The sequence below is a fragment of the Pipistrellus hanaki genome, assembly GCF_964339955.1.
Source record: "Pipistrellus hanaki genome assembly, chromosome: 1".
Lineage (NCBI taxonomy): Eukaryota > Metazoa > Chordata > Mammalia > Chiroptera > Vespertilionidae > Pipistrellus > Pipistrellus hanaki.
In genome coordinates, this window is record NC_140503.1 from 24,301,524 (window position 1) to 24,320,361 (window position 18,838).

At 48.1% G+C, this 18,838-nt stretch overlaps 1 protein-coding gene across 1 annotated transcript in view; it reads right to left on the minus strand.

The window, feature by feature from the left end:
• The window catches only part of TTC9 (tetratricopeptide repeat domain 9), a 30,970-nt gene extending 15,874 nt beyond the window's left edge, over positions 1–15,096 (minus strand). Inside the window, exon 1 of the mRNA XM_084893689.1 lies at positions 14,511–15,096. Within this exon, the coding sequence (XP_084749815.1) occupies positions 14,511–14,919 (409 nt within the window). The 5' untranslated portion in view covers positions 14,920–15,096. The remainder of the gene's footprint in view (positions 1–14,510) is intronic.
• Between the last annotated feature and the right edge of the window lie 3,742 nt (positions 15,097–18,838).

Below are 18,838 nucleotides of genomic sequence, written 5' to 3' on the forward strand. Positions count from 1 at the left end.
GCAGGGCTACTAGTATTGACTATAATATTGACCCTGATACGATCCACAGATCTCACTCATGTTTCCCTAGCTTCACTTGAATGTGAGTGTGCACGTGTTTAGTTATACACCATTTTATCACTTATGTAGGTTCCTCTGCCTCCACAGTTAAATTACAGACCAGTCCCAGCACCACAGGCTCCCTCTTGATGTCCGTTTATAACTACATCCGTGTCTTTCCTGTATCCCACCTCCCTTTAATCCCTGACAACCACTAATCTCTCTTCCACTCCTAAAATGAACATCTCAAAGTGTTATATGAATGGAATCAAACAGTATGAAGTCTTTTGGAACTTATTTTTTCTTTTTTTCTTCACTCAGCGTAATCCCCTTGATATCCATCCAAGTTGTAGCAAGGATCCATAGGTCATTCCTTTTTATCGCTGAGTCGTATTCCATGGTATGGATGTACCATAGTTTGTTGGACCATTCATATGATGAAGGACATTTGGGCTGTTTTGGGTTATTGTGAATGACGTTTCTACGAACATTCACAGAGAGCTTTCATTTCTCTAGGATAAATGTTCAAGAGTGCAATTCCTGGGTCCATAAGGAAATTAATTTAGCCTCTCACCATTAAGTATGATGTTAGCTTTAGTTTTTAGGTAGATGCTCTTTATCAAGATTAGATACTTTCCCTCCATTTCTAGTTTGCTGAGAAGTTATTATTTTTCTATTACCTATGGATTATAGCATGTACACACATACCGCATCACCATCTAGTAGTAATGCTTTCACACAACATGATGGGGAGTCTTTTTCTGACGCTGTCAAATCTACAGGTACGATCATCCAGTTGACCCTTTTGTTTTCCCAAGGGAAAAATTACTTTTCACAGCCACAGACTAGACTCAGGAGATGCCCACCCCTGCAGTTATTAATGTACCGTGTCTCCTTCGCCCTTCCAGACAAGCATTTGTAGGTAGGGCATCTCTAAGTCCCCTCAAAGCAAAACCACATCGTAGTGATTTGCACATATTGTATGCTCAAAAAGTAGCAATACCTGCCAAAACCGGTTTGGCTCAGTGGTACAGCATCGGTCTGAGGACTGAAGGGTCCCAGGTTCGATTCTGGTCAAGAGCATGTACATTGGTTGAGGGCACATCCCCGGTGGGGAGTGTACAAGAGGCAGCTGGTCAATTTCTCTCTCATCGACGTTTCAAGCTCTCTATCCCTCTCTCCTCCTCCCTATAAAAAATCAATTAAAAAATTAGCAATACCTAACATTGGTATAGTTTTTACAACTCACTGACCCTCACAGTGATTCTGGGAAATAGGTTACTTTTAGCCCTGCTTCCAGAAGCTTCCAGGGGAAGTTAAGTGACATGCTAAGGCCATTTGAATTGTAGGGAAAGAGCCAGGGTTGTCTCAGCCCAAGTCCCATGTCGATTCCACTCCTGCAGAGCTGGTGGCAAAGAGTGGAAACCTCGATATGCTGATCTCTAAAGGCTCTTCCAAGTTGAAGGCCCTGAGAAGCTGGGACAGAAGTAGGATGGCCATGTCCTTGTTCACGCTCTACCTGCCCTGCCAGGTGCCCAGGTAAAGAGTCCTTCCACTGCTACAGAGGCTGTGCCCTCTACCAGGAGTCCTTCAGCTTTGCCTAGTGGGCTGACTCCCCTCCGATGCCATTCGCTTTCATTTCTGACCTATTTTTTCCCCCCAATCTAGCACAGCTTGCATTTGATTGATACAAACACTGTCAAGTGTTTCTTTTGTTTTCTCTGTCTTAGCAATGCTGTCCTTGGAGATCTCTGCTTTTTACCATTCCCAAGTTGCTCTTTGTTTCCTGACCCTTTGAATTCTTCTCTTTAGATGCCCCCCCACCCCTGCATTCCAGAGCTGCTCCAACAGGGGCGGCTGCACCCTTCTCACCATCTCTGCACAATCCTGGGCAGAGGCTCTTCATCAAGGTGTTCAATAAGGAGGCATTGGTCATGGCCTGTGGCCAGAGCTTTAGGAGGAAAAGGGAAAGAGCATTCTGAAGGTGTTGATATCATCAATGACTTCATATTCTTATGCGCCCTTTGTTGGCCAGTACTGCTGTCCAAGGGGCAGGTAGAAGGTCTCAGGGGAAAAGCCAATCTAAAACTCTTAAAGGCAGAAGGCTTATGTTGATAGCCCTTTAAGGCATATTGGAATCTGCTCATGAGAGCTGTAATGCCAAAGCCTGAAGTCAGCTCAGTTTTTTGGTCCTGTCACATGCCACACTGCTCATGAGGGAAGGCACAGACCCGGGGCTATGGGGCATCCGTACAAATTATCCCGCCTGTGGCTCCTCTAACTCTTGATCTCAATACAATATACTCAGAGTGGGATGGGAGTCTCAGGGAGAAGGCAGACAGGGTTATTTCTGTTGGAGTCTTCATTAACACCCCTTTCTTGGGTTGGAAGTGGGACTTTAATGGGACCAGCTGGGCCATTTGGAAAGTAATAATGAGTATATGCCCAGAAATAATTCCGAAGAAATCCATTGCCCAACATGATTTTTTTTCCTTGTTGGCTCTGGCCAAGAACACATGCCATGCTCTTTGGCGGGAGTTCTAAGCCAGGATGGGTGAGGGGGGAATCTCAGAAACCAACGTTCCATCCTGTTCTCTTTTTGGGCTTTACAGAATGCCTCCCCAGTCCTTATCACCTCTCTTGCCATTTCTCTGTGACTCCAGCAACATCTCTTCTGTCCCATGGCCTCTCCCACCATCCCTCCATGACCCCGGAGCAACCATCATGTCACCAGTGATAAATGGGGAGAAGTTGGTTCACAGGCATGTGTGTAAAGAAAGCACTTCTGAGGTTTCTCTGTGGCAGCCCTTTGTGTGTGCAGAGCAAAGTGTTGGAAACCACCTACATATCTATCAGCAGGAAATCGCCTAAATAAACAACAGGACATTGGTGTAATGGAACATGACACGGACATTAAAATCATGTCATAGAAAAATGCATAATGGCATTGCAAGAACATTTCCCATGGAAATTATTGGTGGAAAAAAATAAAGGTTGTAAAAGTTGTGCAGTAGAAAAGAATCTTATGGAAAGTATGTGTGTGTGTGTGTGTGTGTGTGTGTGTGTGTGTGTGTGTAGAATTTGTAACAGTAGGCATCAGAATGCTTCTCAGGAAAGAAATTACCTTATTTTTAGAATACCCTCATCAACTACTTCATGAGGAAGTGAAGATTTGAGATTCAAAGATGGCCAATGGCTTTGCACAGGAAATGACAGGAATCTGAGAGAGGAGAACCTAGGATGTGAAGAGAAGCTGGAGGGGGGAAGAGCTGAGAAGCTCAGTAGGGAGGCGGGACCTGCCACTCAAGGTGAGAAGTCAGTAAGAAATTCCTGGTAGCCTGAGCGTCAAGTGAGTTTTAGGAAAAAGAATTTTGAATATTCTATTTCTGAGATGGAAACTCCTTCTGTGTCCTGTAACCTTCAGTGAAAGCTGGTGTGACTACAGCCCAATGTGGCACCAAGGGATGTGAGAGGGAAGAAGCAACGAGGGGAAGCAGAACTGGCCCTTGGTTGGCCCCAAGTGGACGGCAGCATCCTGTGTGGCAGGGTTCCCAGCAGCGGCCCCAGCACATGTGAGGCAAACCCCTGCCATATATATATATATATATATATATATATATATATATATATATATATATATATATATATATATATATATATATATATATATATATATTGGAGGCCTGGTGCATGAAATTCGTGCATGGGTGTGTGTGGGGGGTGGGGGGAGGGGTTGTCCCTCAGCCCGCAATGCACCCTCTTGCAGTTCAGGACCCCTCAGGTTGGGTCCCTAGTCTTGGCCAGGCGATCAGGGCCTATCAGAGCTTTCTTCCCTCAGCTGCAGGCAGCTGGCCCCACCTTTGCACTACTTGCCATCTGTGTGGTGCTGTCCCCTCTTCCCCACCACTGGTCAACTCCCTATGAGGGTGACAGGCATGGGGTACTATTGCTTGGCTGACCTTGGCCGCCCTCTGTGGGGCGATTGCTGGCTGGCCCAGCACACCTGCCATAGTGTCACTGGCCGGTGGCCTGGGCCTCCCTCTATGGGGTGATCATGGGGCAATGGCCAGGTCCCCCAACCAATTGCATCACGCTGGCCTGGCGACAGTACATGTCATAGCATGGTCATCCAGACGGTCATTCTGCTATTCAGCCATTCAGATTTGCGTATTATGCTTTTATTATTATAGATAATGTTATTTTAACTTGATAAGGATGATTCCTTTTTTATTATTTTTATTGATTTCAGAGAGGAAGGGAGAGCTAAAGAGAGATAGAAACATCAGTGATGAGAATCATTGATCAGCTGCCTCCTACACTCTCCACACTAGGGATTAAGCCTGCAGCCCAGGCATGTGCCCTGACTAGGAGTCAAACTGTAGCCTCCTGCTTCATAGGTGAATGCTCAACCACTGAGCCACACCAGCTGGGCAAATCCCTGCTTTTATAAACAAACTGGAGCGAGAGTGACCATGAAGTGGGCTGACTGATGTGTGGTTGACATATACCTGTTACACACACACACAGAGGGGAGATTGGAAGGAAATAAACCCAAACAGGAAAGAGTGGGCATCTTGGGGTGGGGTGAAGGGGTGACAAGTTGAGTTTTATTTTCTTATTTGAATGTCATTTATCTTTAATTATCTTCTGCGATGACGATGGTTGCCTTTAGTAATTAGAAAGCTATTTTTGAACATCACCCCTGCCCAAGATGCCTTCAAAGACAGCAGGGAGGAGAGGTGGGAGAGAGGCTTCTGATTTCCAGCACAGAGAGCACTGCCTGCTCAGGGGGGCCTGCCTCAGGGAACCCAGGCCCAGAGGACGCTGGGCAGTCTGATGGAGGAGCGCCTGGAGGCGGGACTAAAAGGAGGCCCAAGGCGCACACTTGCTAGCCCTTTCACATGCAGGAGGAGCCCTGGTCAAGCCAGGAGGGTTCCTGGTTCACCATCTAGAAGGAGCTCTGGAAGCTTGCACGAGCACAAGGTGTACGTGTACGGAGCAGGCAGAGCAGACACGAGGCTGCCAGCCTTGCAGCCTCGCCTCACGTCTAACATCTCCCTCTCTCCCAGGCCTTGACTTCCTTCATTTTCTGTCCCCACCAGGAAGCTTCTTGCTTGTGAAGCTCCCTGAGAACGGGTTGATCAGAGTGTGGATCTGCTCTTCCTGGCAACTCATTCTCTGCTTAGTCTCTGGGCTGGTCTGACTTGTGGGAGAGCCTGAGGTTCTTGCGCTGGTTCGGTTCAAAGAAAGGGTCAGAGCACCCTGGGGCAGAGAACGGAAGTGACAGAGAGCTTGCTTCTGATTTTCTTACCAAATCTGGCTGTTACCAGAGAGGATGGCCAAGTGGGGAGGGGGCTAGAGGGCCTTCGAAATACTAGATGTTTAACTAGTTTAAAAGGAGACCTCCAAGGGCATCTGACCTTCACTGTTTACAGAAGGGGAACCTGCAGCGCACAGTCGTGTGACTCGTCCACAGTCACAGAGCAGGTGAGCAGCAGGATCTGGGCCAGACCCCTGGTTCCCGCTGTCCCATGCCACGTTTTGAGGAGAGCCGAAAGGATTTAAGTTTGGACTGTGAAGAGCCAAGAGGAGCATCCAGAAAAGACTCTACCAAGGAGCGAGTTTTTTTCCGATGCTCTCAGGCTGCTGTGTCTGAGCCATCCATCACTGGGCTCAGGGGCCACAAAAGTCTTGGACATTGAGCACCCACACCACCCCTACATTGACACCAGAGGTACATCACCCATGACCAGGACCGGGTATAGCACAGGCTGTGACCCAACTCTCTTCCCTGTCTCACCAGCGGGTTCAAACTGTCACCAAATGCTACTGAGTCCAGAAGGCACCCTCTAAGGGAGCAGGGAGTACCATGCTCTAGGATCTAGCCCTGTGTGTGGATTAGGGTGGTGGCCAGTGGAGAAATATCCTATTATGGGATATTTAGAGAAAATTTGGGATCATGTTGCTGGACATCTTTGGCATTACCATCAGACACGCATCGACAAGGCACAGCTAATATCCAGAATGGCATTAAAAATTATGTTTATAAGGTGGTGTTTTTTTTTCCAGGAAAATAAAAAGAAAGCAAAACTATGATTTCTCCACACAGATAATTCTGTCATCATTTTTCTTAAAACATAAAAGCAATTCTGCATGTAGTTAGGAAAGTCGAACGCCAGAGAAAGATTTAAAATAAAAAGTTAAAAAAGACACGGAGGAACCTTCAATGTGTGTTACTAAATGAAAGAAGCAAATCAGAAAAGGCCGCACGCTGTATGATTCCAACTACATGGCATTCTGGAAAAGGCAAACCCATGGAGAACAGTAAAAACGAAAGTCAGTGTTTGCCAGGGGTGAGAACGGGAGATACAGGGTGAACAGACTGAGCACAGAGACGTTTAGGGCAGTGAAAACACTATATAATACCACAGTGATGGGCACATATCCTATATGTTGTCTAAGACTAGAGAATGTACAACACACAGGCAAACCCTAACGTTAACCTTGGACTTGGAGTCATTACAATGTTTCAATGTAGGTCATCAATGGTAACAAATGTACCACTCCGGTGGGGGGTGTTGATAATGGGGGAGGCCATGCCTGTGTGGAGGCAGGGAGAAAATAAGAAATATCTGTGCCTTCTCAATTTTGTTGTGAATCTTAAAATACTCTAAAAATAATAAAATCTGAATAATAATAAAAAGTCTCTGCAGTTCTTCTGCCTCATCCATTTTTCAAGTGCAGTTAACAGCTTCATTTGAATGATTTCAGTTTTTTAATTTTATTTTTTTTTTCTTCCTGCAAAAAGCTGTATTGTTCCCATTTGGTCCAAATGGGAAGATTCTAGGGCAGTGGTCAGCAAACTGTGGCTCTTGAGCCACATGCAGCTCGCAAGCTGAGGTTTGCCGCTCTGTTGACTAATGAGTTTGCCGACCACTGCTCTAGGGTGTTAAAAGGCTGCTTAAAGGTTGCAGGGAGAAGCTCAGGCAGAGACCAGACACCAGGGGGGTGCAGAGGAGTCTCTGGGCTCCAAAGGCTCTTAGTCTCACTTGAGGGCGAGCCTTTCCAAGATTTACTGGCCCAGCCCCGGTGAGGCCCGCCAGCCTGCGGAGTTGAGTCAGGTGTCGCCCATCTTCTCAATGAGTTTCACCTCCTCATCCAGGAAGTGGTTCTCCAGGAAGCCAGGAGCTGAGGGTCTGTGAGGATAGAACCCAGGGCATCTAGATCCCAAAGGGCGTGGGTCAGGTTCCTTTCCAGGACCACAGCAGCTTTCCTGGTATCCTGGGTCTTGCCCCCACTCACATTGGGAAGGCTTCAGCCCATCCTAGAAGAGAATGAAGACACAGAGCTGGTTTTGCAGCCTTAAGAGACATTTGGTGCCCTCAGGCTTCTTCTCTGCCTTCTGGAGGACAAGGTGATGCAGGCCCTCCAGAGCCACATCGCCACAGTGGAAATAGAAGCCCAGAGAAAGGTCGGTGTAGGAGACTCACAGTGGCAGGTTTACCAGATGGTTGACTGCAGCCTACACCCCAGTGGAATAATTCTGACAAATTTGGGAGCTCATGGTTATTCGGCAATAAGGAGTTAAGCTTAAAAAAAAAATAGTGTTGGCTGGTCTCAGAGGCTGAGGATGGTTGAGAAGGTTCTAAAGGTGGTTACTGGGAAAGAGGTTGGAGGGTGGTAGGAGGCTGGAAGAAGGAGTGTCCCTGTTCCATCCAAACACGATTGAAGCAAGAGACAGATCCAGGGGACCGCGGAGGGGACTGCTCAAGATGATCTTGAACGCAAACACTACACTAATGTATATTCTTATGCTAGTGTATGTCTTTTACTTACTTATTTTTACACAAGTAATCATATGAAATGCTGTTCTGCATTTCAGCCTTTCCACGCACGTAATAACCGACTTTGGAGACGGGGCTATATCGCACACACAGAACTACCCCATTCTGTGTTAAGGGCCACAGTGTTCATAAAGAATGGCAGGCGGCCACAGGCAGTGCCTCATTTGGATGTGTCTGGAGCCTTGGAAGCTTGACTACCCTGTGTTCTACAAATGGACCCTGAGAGCTAGTTTGGAGGTTCTAGCAGGGGACTGCGGCTACTTGTCTACCCGTGACTGAAGTGCAATCCTCCTCTAAATGGGAAGGTCTTCCTCTTTGACCCCGTGTGTAGCTTCAGGAGGGATATACATGGAGCAGAGAGGGAGGAAGGTGACACCTGCCTAGTCAGCCAGATCAACCCTGGTGATCAATGGGGTGACAGATTGCCGCTGCCAGACTGCCTTTACATCTAGAGAGAAATTTTCTTTGAAGAGCTGGAAAGGATCCTTGAGAACCAGGACTCCAACCCTAGATTTTTTATGAATCAGAAAGCCATGGCCCAAGAGGTCAAATGCCTTGACCCAAGGCACCCAGTTAGAGCCAGAACTTGTAGTTCAAGTCTCTGTTCACCAAGTTGTACTTCCTCTGTGTTAATTAGGAAATTGCTGATTGGTTTGTTGGAACATTTGGTTTCCATCCGAAATGCTTGGAGTAGGCACAGCCTGGCGGTGAAAGAAAACAGCTGGAAGGAGAGATCATCTTGGCCTTCCTGTCTGTGTTACAGCCAAATCCCTTTGCCTGGCATGGGGCACTCCCATGTACCTGGCTATAGAAACTCTGACTTCAAGATGTCCTGATGAGTTTTCAATTCCCTTGGATGGAAACCAAAGTGCTTCAGAATCCACTTTAGAAACTCTGCCCAAAGTCTACATTCAGAATGTTCTTTCCTTGAAAGCATTCTACAAGTTTCAATTCTCACATTCTTTTTTGGAAGATGGTCTTAGAAGCTACATTTACAATCCTTTTTTAAAAAAATACTTTCTTGATTTTTTTTACAGAGAGGAAGGGAGATGGATAGAGAGTTAGAAATATCAATGAGAGAGAAACATCCATCAGCTGCCTCTTGCACACCCCCTACTGGGGATGTGCCTGCAACCAAGGTACATGCCCTTGACTGGAATCGAACCTGGGACCTTTCAGTCCTCAGGCCAACGCTCTATCCACTGAGCCAAACCAGTTATGGCTACATTTACAGTCTTAAGATTTATTGGTCAAGGTGCTACCCAGCACACAGCCTCAGATCCATAATGATTTGGCCAGGCAGGTTCTCCCATCCAGATGGCAAGATATTGGCTGAGCATCTTAGCATAAAGCCCTTTTTCTTTCCTCTTCCTTTGACCAATTCTTACCCCAACGACTCATCTTCTGGTTACCAGGTTACCTCTTGTCTCTCGCTCTTGACCTCCTTTTTACCACTGAGTTCTTACATTTGTAATTCATCTATCTTTTTGCTTAGTTTGTTGGTTCCACAACAATTTCTATCGAACACCTTTTGTCTGCCTCAGAGTTTATATCTAATTGTGTCTACTTTAGTTGCTTCCACCTAGTCATCTAGTGCCCCTCCAAGGATGGGTGACTTACATAGTCACACAAGGCTCATACACAGAAGGGCCCTGTATTTGACTTAATGCTCTGCTGTTGCCTTGTTAAAATTCTTAACAACTTTATCTTTGAAATTGTGTTTTGTAAGTGAAGTCTGATGGGACGAGGGAGCATAAACATGAGCAAAAGAAGTAGGCACAGCATTCTTTGCGGCCCTGTTTGCAGTTAGCAATCAAGACGCCCAATGAGCACAGAATTCCAATGGATTCACAATGCTTGACAGTTTAGAAGGATCCAACTCGAGTACATGGTAAGAGTTTTAGCTCTATATGCACGCAGAGATGCTGACGGCCCCAAGAAACGAGGTTCTCCATTCAATCCAGAAATTGCTTCAAATGCAGAAAAGGAAGCAATGGTGTTGTCATAGCCTTTCCTACTTATGTCACTTCCCTGTATTAGCCAATCACTCAGGCCGAAAATGATGACATAGGAAGAAAGAGTTCCTTTTCCTTTTCTTACTCATCAGAAAGCCAAGCCTGATAGAAAGTGTATACATAAAGTATGCATATAAAGAAGTGAAATAAAAAGAGCTGAGTTTGTTTTGTTAGCATTTCCACTGTTTTAATAAGAATAATACGCATCTATAAACTAGAAAATGTGAAACGTGTAATTTATATGATTCCATATACAACTTAAGTGCTCTTGTATATCCATTTAAAAGTGGCACCACACAGTATAAGGATGAGCATTAAACTGCACACCAATAATTTAAATGTTCTTATATTGACATTAAATAGCAAATAAGAACACCACGTCAAGTCAAGGGAGAAAGACGGCATGAGAGGAAGAAAAATACTTTACCTTTTAAGAACTTTAATGACATTTCTCCCCTGACTTTTGAACAGGGAGCTCCACAGTTCCAGTCTGCACTGGGCCCTACAAATTATGTGCCTGGCCCTGGTCCCATGGCTTTAAGTCATGTCCATAAGCACTGATAAAACTGGTTTCCATCCAAGGCCTTTTCCCAGTGTGGCTTCTCTAGACCCTGTTCTGGGCTCCAATTGGGACCAATGGAGATTATTTTCCCCTTTGGTACAATAAAAAAAAAAAAAAAAAAAAAAAATCTCTCCCAAACGTAGCTCTAAATGGATGGGGAAATGGAGGTAAAATGACATGGTAGGGGCTTACCAAAAGTCAGAGTGTATGCCGTATTCCGCGGACAGAGGCCTGGGCTGACTCCCATCTTGTCTTTAAATCCAATGCCGGGCCTGTCTGCACCGATCACCACTGGTATTTCAGTCTCAAACATCATTTGGAAAATACCAGCAAAGTCATTATGGGCTGCAACCTTTTGATCACGCCCCAGCGGAGGCCACCACAGCCCCGCGGGAACAGCTGTAGGAGCAAAGGCTCTGCCCTTCAAGAGGTTCTGCACAGGACATTCCACGGCCCCGGGGAGTCCTGTTTGGTTGAAGGTCAAGGGGAGTTGATCAACATGCCAATACATGCTTCCTTTGCAGCCCTTGTAAGGATTAGATTCCTGTACAACCCCAGGCAAGTGAGGAAGTCTTTTATAACCATTGTATCAAAGACATTAGGATTCTTAAGGAACAAGATGCTTCCCATCTTTCCTTGAACTTCTTAGAGAATAGAATATACATAACCAAGTCCTGGCATCTTGTACCACTGGCCCAATCCCTACTAATCAGAAGAAATGCCAATCCAGAACAGACTACAACTATGAGCAGACTGCCTGCACACCCTTCGTGTGGTCCCTTGGTGTCATCCAAATGGATTTTTTCCCAGCTGCCCCCTTGTTATTATTGTCTTGGAGCCCTGCATGCAGAGTACAAGAATCCGTTGAACCTAGTTTCCTCCAGAAGCTTCACAACAGTCTTTTGTTTAGTGCTGTGGTACCCTTAGCAACACAGCCTATACCTGCAGGTACTTCTGGGCTAACCCAAATGCCTTCTAACCCCCAAACCTCTCCCTCTCTGCACAGCTGTGTGGAGGGGGATGGATCCTTGAGAGAACACCTTCAGACTGCTCCTGCCTCGAGCCCGCTGGGTTTTTCAGCTGGCACTGCAGCCCCAATGGAAAAGCCAGTTACCTTTTTGCCAGAACAAACTTGCAGTAGCTGTCTGCTTCCTTCTGGCACACGAGAGGGAAGGACATCTTACAGGCCACAATGCACTGTTCTCACTCTAACAAGAATAACAGCGACCATCGTTCCTTCCCTTTCCATTAAATAAGAACTGTAAATGCATGTTTAAAAAAATGTATGTCACCCTTTAAAATAATCTGCATGAAGATATTTTAATGAGATGTAAAATGCTTCGGGCATATGGTAAGTGGAAATAAAAGCCGGATACCGGAGGTCCTTTGTTTATAAACAGTTTACATTTATGTATAGAAAAAAAAAATAGAGGAAAGAACTAACTATATCACAATGGATTCCTTTAGGTGGTGGGGTTCAAGGGATTCATCTATTTTCTCCCTTAACCTTTTGGTATTTTCTAAAAGACAGTACGTTTTCTAGGTGTGTATTACTTCCTATAATCCCACAAGAAAGAACACGTTTCTGTTTGCTGGGATCTCTGCAATAGTAGTAACTGACTTTATGCACTGTCCAAAGGAAGCCATCAGCCTTCTACTCCTCCAGGTGACTTCTGGGTGGGTCCTTTCTCCCAGTTGAATTTTCTGTACAGGATACCTGTTTTGGCTTTGACAGGACTGCTCCCTTATGTGAAACTTGTCAGCATTTGGAAACAGCCCTGTCAGAACTTTGATTCAAGATACTGTATTTCTTTCTCCTGGCTACCAGGGCTGAGAATTTTCCGAGTGTGAGGGTTCCAGAGTCTATCTGAGACTGGACTCCAGGGAGGGAGAGTCTAGACTAGAGGACGCGGGTTTTGTCTAGCAGGGTGTGATGACAAGAACGTAGGTTTGGAATGGCATGGCTCTAGAGCTGCAGAGGTTTTTTTTCCTGTGCCAAATGGATGCTCATATTTCTTTTATTGAGTTGCTTTAAGGATTTAAAAAGACAATGTGTGTAGAGGGGGCTTAGCAGAGTGCACACAAGTTATTAGTGGTAAGAACCGGAGAAGGCAGCAGAGTGGACAGCTCTTCCACTTCCACCCCTACCCACAACACACCGAAGTTTTCCAAAGTGTAGGTGGCGTAGGGGTAGAAGGGAGCAGCTGTCCAGATCTTAGCCCTGCCCTGACTGGGCTGGCCTGACCAAGGACAGACACACCTTTGGTGTCGCCATGGAAACATAACCACCACTTCTGGGCTGGGCCATCGGCAGTGCTAGCCACAGGACAGCAGCCGAAAGTATGGGGTGAGGGGCAAGCCCAGAATGTCCACGGGTAATGCTAAGCATAGCTCCATTACCACTCTGAAATCACTGCATTAGTGATCCAAATTGCCTCTTGCTCCACCCGCAGCCACTCTGCCCTTTAACTATTCATCAGGCGGGAAGAAGCCTGCCAGAGACTTACAGGAAATAAAGGGAATCGTGCTGGACCTTGCGAGGGATTGACAGAGCCCATCTTGCTATCCTGCTACTTCCTCTGCTGCAGTTTTTTCAGGTTCCCCCCCCCCCCCAGAACTGCTATCAGCACCACCATCTCTACAACTGCTGCTGCTATTACTATTAATTTTTGTAAACTACAATTTTTCAAAGTGCCTGAGTCTTTGCCTGATGAAAATAGTGGGCATGGCATTACGGGAAGGCAGGCTGGCACTAGAAACCTCAAAGGGAACAGCAGGTCTGCACTCAGGAACAGAGCAGAATGATCAATATATATATTTTTCATGCCCCAACTGCCTGGACTCTAGCCACATCCCCAGCCACACCTAGTCCCTCTCCCAACCCTACGCAGCTCCAATGTCTGCAGCTGAGTTAGGCGATGTCAAGGGTTAATGGACTTATGTTTGGTTGGTCAGAGGAGCTGGACCATGCCCAAATCCCACCAAACCGGGTGGGAGGAAAAGGAGAGAAAGCGTCTAACATCTAAGGCCATTGCCTCTGTCAGGATCTCCCACCTTCTCAGAGGATACACCCCCCCCCCCTCCCTCCCAGAACCCAGTCTCTTCCTTTTGCAGAGACTTTAAATTTCCCTGTGCCAAAGTTACATGTTCAGGTCACGTTTGACTTGGGCCCGCAATCCCCAAAGTGAACTAACTGGGGTGATGCCTACCTCCCCTTCTCATCCCAGCAGAGGGGCTCCTTCTCTCTGCGCACCTAACAGCCAGCTGGTGTGAGCACCAACAACACTACACGGAGCGAGGAGGAGGGAGGGAGAGAGGGAGGAGAGGGAGGACGTAGCACAGCCCCAGCCCAACCTCCAAGGAGGCTCCCTTTGAGATCGCCCTCTTCACCTGGCAACCGGGCCCCGGCAGGGCTCCGGGGAGGAGAAAAGTGGCATTTTGGAATCCATTTTGCTCAAGACGTTGAAGGCATCTTGGCAAACTTCCCTTTGCTACTTACTGCCTTTGCTACCGGGGCCAAGTGAACTCGGGGCAGGGCCTCACCCCTAAGGGATGCGGTTATCTGGGGAGGAGGGGAGGGCCATCTCCGGCGCCAGTGGCACCTGCCGGGGGAGAGAGAGCAGTGGCTGGGCACACACCCTGGCGCTGCTCCCCGCATTGGACCCACGTCCACGGGGGAGTGATAGTAGCAGCAGCCGCCTCCAGACCAGCTGGGATCCCTTCTGTCTCTGTCCGGTTATTTATAGGCGCGGTTTACGGTGGCTGCGGGGGGCGGGGGAGGGGGGGGGAACAGACGCGGGATGACAATGAGCTTTGGAAGGTATAACGCGAAAAGTCACACTTTTCCCCAAAGCGCTCCCCCTCCCACATCCTTCCTCCCAGAGCAGTGCGGTCCCGGCGGGGGAGTGCGCATCGCGGGGCGCCGCCGCGGTCCGCTGGACCCCAGGCCCGGGCCGCGCAATGGGGGCCCCCCCGCGGCTGGCTGGAGCCCCGGAGGCCCCGAGGCCCGGAGGGAGGCCGGGAGGAGGGGCCGGGGGCACAGCGGCTCACCTGCCAGGCTGTTGTAGCAGTCGATCTCGATGGCCTCCACCGTCCGGCTCTGCTCCTCCGAGAGGCGGCTCGGGTGCGGGGCCCCGGCCGGAGAGGCCGCGCGCGAGTCCCGCTCCCCGGGGGCGGGCAGCAGCCCCTTGAGCTCCAGCAGCGCCCGGTGGTACTTGCCGATGGCTTCGCGGAATTTCTTGTCCTTGTAGCACTGCGAGCCTTGGCTCTTGAACTCGTGCGCGCGCCGGATGGACTCGGCGGGCTCGGCCGCCGCCCCAGCCTGGCCCCGCGCCGGAGCCCCGCCGCCGCCGCAGCCGCCGCCCGGGGCGCACAGCGGCGGTGGCGGCCGCTGCCCCTCGCCGGCCCCCGGCGGGCTCGGGTTCCCTTTGGTCCCGGCCGCCGAGCCCTTCCACTCCATCCGGCCGCCGCCCGGCACCCCGCGCGCCGCGATCCGCCTCCGCCGCGCCCTCCGGTTTACAGGCGGCGGGCACCCGCCCCGCGTCTGGCGAGCTCGGCCGCGGCCTGGACACCCCGCGGCGGCCAGTCGTCCCGCACTCCCATTCTCCTCGCCAGCTGCGGGAAGCTGCGCTCTCCTCCTCCTCCTCCTCCTCCTCCTCCTCCTCCTCCTCCTCCTCCTCCTCCTCCTCCTCCTCCTCCCACTCCTCCTCCTCCTTCTCCTCCTCCTCAGATTGCCTTCCCCTCCCCCCCCTCCCCTCGCCTCCCTCCCCGGCGCGCCGGCTTCGGCCCGCCTCCCTCCCGCAGCCTGCGGGGGTGAGGACCCGGCCCCGCGCCTCTGGGGCTAGCGTTGTGGGGGGCTGCGGGCCTGACTGGGGTGGCGGGGACGGTCGCTGACCCGGAAGGAGCTTGGCTCGCCTGAAAGAGGGGGGATTGGTGACAAAGACGGGCCCCTTATTTCCCATTCAATCCAGTCCTCTGAGACGCGCCTAGTCTGAAAGGCAGGACAGGGGGAAGGGGCGTGTGTGTGTGTGTGTGTGTGTGTGTGTGTGTAGGTGTGCGTGTGTGTTTGCTTTTGTGTGTGTGTGTGTGTGTGTGTGTAGATGTGTGTGTGTAGGTGTGTGTGCGTGTGCGTGTGTGTGTGTGTGTATAGGTGTCCAGGGAAGGGGCACGCCAGCGACGAAACGCGTGCAGACTCACCCTCGATAGGTTTCTTAGAAACTAAAAACGGAGGTGCAGCGAGGAGCAAGGGGCGTAGGCACGAGCCGAGCCGTAGCTGTTCTTTCCAGCGAGGCAGTGGCATCGTAAGGGGCAGGGCCTTTTCTGTGAGGATCCGGGCTGTGGCCGAGGTGTGTCTCCGCGTGTGGCGCCGGAGCGCCCGGGCACAGCGCACGCCAGCGCGGGGCGTGTACCCAGCCGCCGGGTGGGGTGCTGCGCCGCGGGATCACGGACACCGAGATGAAAACACCTGTTCCTGCCGGTCAGCAGGCTGGGCGCGCAAACCTCTGGTTTCCGCGTCCAGCACAGTGGCGCGCCCCGCCGCGGGAGGCCGTTTCTTACTTCTTCATCCTTAGGTCAGCCCCCAGTGAGGGCTGGCTGCGGGGATTTTGTGGAGACCCAGCGGCCGAGGGAGACAGGCAAGTGGCTGCCCTGCTCTCAAGTTAACTCCCAGTCTCCCAGCGCAGGGGGACTCCGCCCACCCTTAGAGTCACTCTTCCAGATACAGGGGTCACTCTTCCCTGGGTAAAGACTACCAGGGGAGAACAGACAGTGCCGCGGAGCGCGGAGGAGGGCAGAGAGGTGGCTCTTTAAGCAGACTTTATGGAGGGATGGCATTGGAGGGCTTTGAAGGGTGGGGGATAGAACTTGGGCATGAGGAAATAGAAGGAAATGACATATCAGCCAGAATGAGAAGATAGAGCAGAAATCGTGGTGTTTGACATCTCGAGTGAGTTTAGGGCAGTAGTGGCCTAAACAGAAGTAGTGGGAAATGATTGGGTTAAATGATGGAGGTATTTGGATGAAGATGTGGGTTTTATTTTGTAAGCAATGGAGAAGCCTGAATTTTTTTTAAAAAGTATTTCCCCACTTATTTATGATGATATATATATATACTGAGTGGCCAGATTATTATGATCTCTGCATGCATAATAATCTGGCCACTCAGTTTATATTCTATATAATAAAAGGCTAGTATGCAAATTGTCCCCTTGACCAGCAGGCAGGCTGGCAGGACCCCACCCATGCAAGAATTCATGCACTGGGCCTCCAAAATTATATATATATATATATATATATATATATATATATATATATATATTCATTCAGTGGTTTTCAAAGCATGGTTTCCACACCTGTAGCATCAGTGTCACCTGGGAATCTATAAGAAATGTACATTCTAGGGTTGTGCTCCATTTCAATTAAAATCTGAAACTCTAGGGTTGGGGTTTAACAACCCTCTGGTTGGTTCAGATGCACACACAAGTTTGAGAACCCCTGCTCCAAAACCTCACTACTCAAAGTGTAGGCCTTGGACAAGTAGAATCAGCACCACCCAGGAGCCTGTTAGCGATGCAGAATCTATAAAAACCCAGACCTACTGACCCAGAATCTGCATTTAACAAGATCACCAAGTGATTCCTATGCCTCCAGTGAGTGTGAGAAGCACCGCTCTAAAGGATTTGCAAAGTACAGAAGCAGATAAAAAACCCCAACCCTACATAGTCACTCAGATATATTCTTCGTTAATATTCTGATGGAATCCCTACGGGTTGCTTTCTATGCATCTATATTTGTACCAAGTCCTCTTTTAACAAACATGAGTGGTATGAGACGATATATACAATGTTCTACTCTTTATTACTTTACATTATATGTGATTAGTCTTTGAAAGCCTCATTTTCATGGCTTTATAATACTCATTTTATGTCTGTATCAGTGCACTTAACCATTTTCCAATTATTTGCTATTATATTGAATACTATGATGATAAAAATAATAGATTTTTTCATAGTGCTTACTTTGTGCCAGGCACTGGGTTAAGCACTTTACATACAATAACTCATGCAATCTTAATAACAACCCAGTGAAATAGGCACTATAATTATCCCCATTTAAAATACATATATATTTTCATTGATTTCAGAGAGAGGAAGGGAGAGGGAGAGATAGAAGCAGCAATGTTAAGAAAATTATTCATCAGCTGCCTCCCTCACGCCCCCTAGTGGGCGATCCAGCCGGAAACCCAGGGTCCACACTCAACCACCTAGCCCGGTGGTTGGCAAACTGCGGATGGCGAGCCACATGCGGCTCTTTGGCCCCTTGAATGTGGCTCTTCCACAAAATATCACCGCCTGGGTGAGTCTATTTTGAAGAAGTGGCGTTAGAAGAAGTTTAAGTTTAAAAAACTTGGCTCTCAAACGGAATTTAAATCGTTGTACTGTTGATATTTGACTCTGCTGACTAATGAGTTTGCCAGCCACTGATAGCCACACCCACCAGGCTATTATCCTCATTTCCAATACCAGCTCACCGAAACTTGCCCAAGGTCACATTGCTAATAAAGTAGTGGAGCTGGGATTTAGATTTAAGCAATCTGCTTTCAGGATCTATACTCTTAATTATATTTATACTTAAGTTTGTGTCGTAATTTATTTTTCCTTACAAGAAATCCTAATGTCAATTTCTAAAAATGTCTTGAAACGTATTGTCAGTTTCCCTTTCAGAAAGGTTGTAGTAATTTATGCTTCCACCAGCAATGTACTAGTTTCACAATATCCTTGCCAACAAATGAGAGATAAACTTAAAAAAATTTTTTTTTTTTCTAACCTAATAAATGAGAACTCTCCATTGAATGAACTGGGATTTCTTTAATTATAAGATTGGACATTTTTCATACATGTAATTGCCATTTATAGAGTACTGAGGGCCTTTTGACACAATCTTACTGTACTAAATGATACCTTATATGTTATAGGACCTTACTTCAACATCTTTAATCTCACTTAATCCTCGCCTTAGCCTCAAAGGAGGAAAATGATTCTCTAATCACACAATGGTTTCTGACCAGTGAGCTATCATAGTTCACTGGTCAAGAGGCTTTGGGCTCAGAGAGGTGTGTGGGCTGGAATTCTATCTTTGCTGCTTCCCGGGCAAGCTACTCAACTTATGAAAATGTCAGATTTCTTCATTCATTAAATGGAGATATTACTTACTTCATAGAATTCTTGTGAAGCACACTGTGAGAGCTGAAGAGATGGTAAGTTTAATCTTTACTCATTAAATCCTGTCATTATTGGATCCCATAAAAATGTTATGGCAGTGTTGCTGGTTATGGCAGTTATGGCTGGTGTTGCTCAGTTAGTTGGAGTGTCATCCATGTA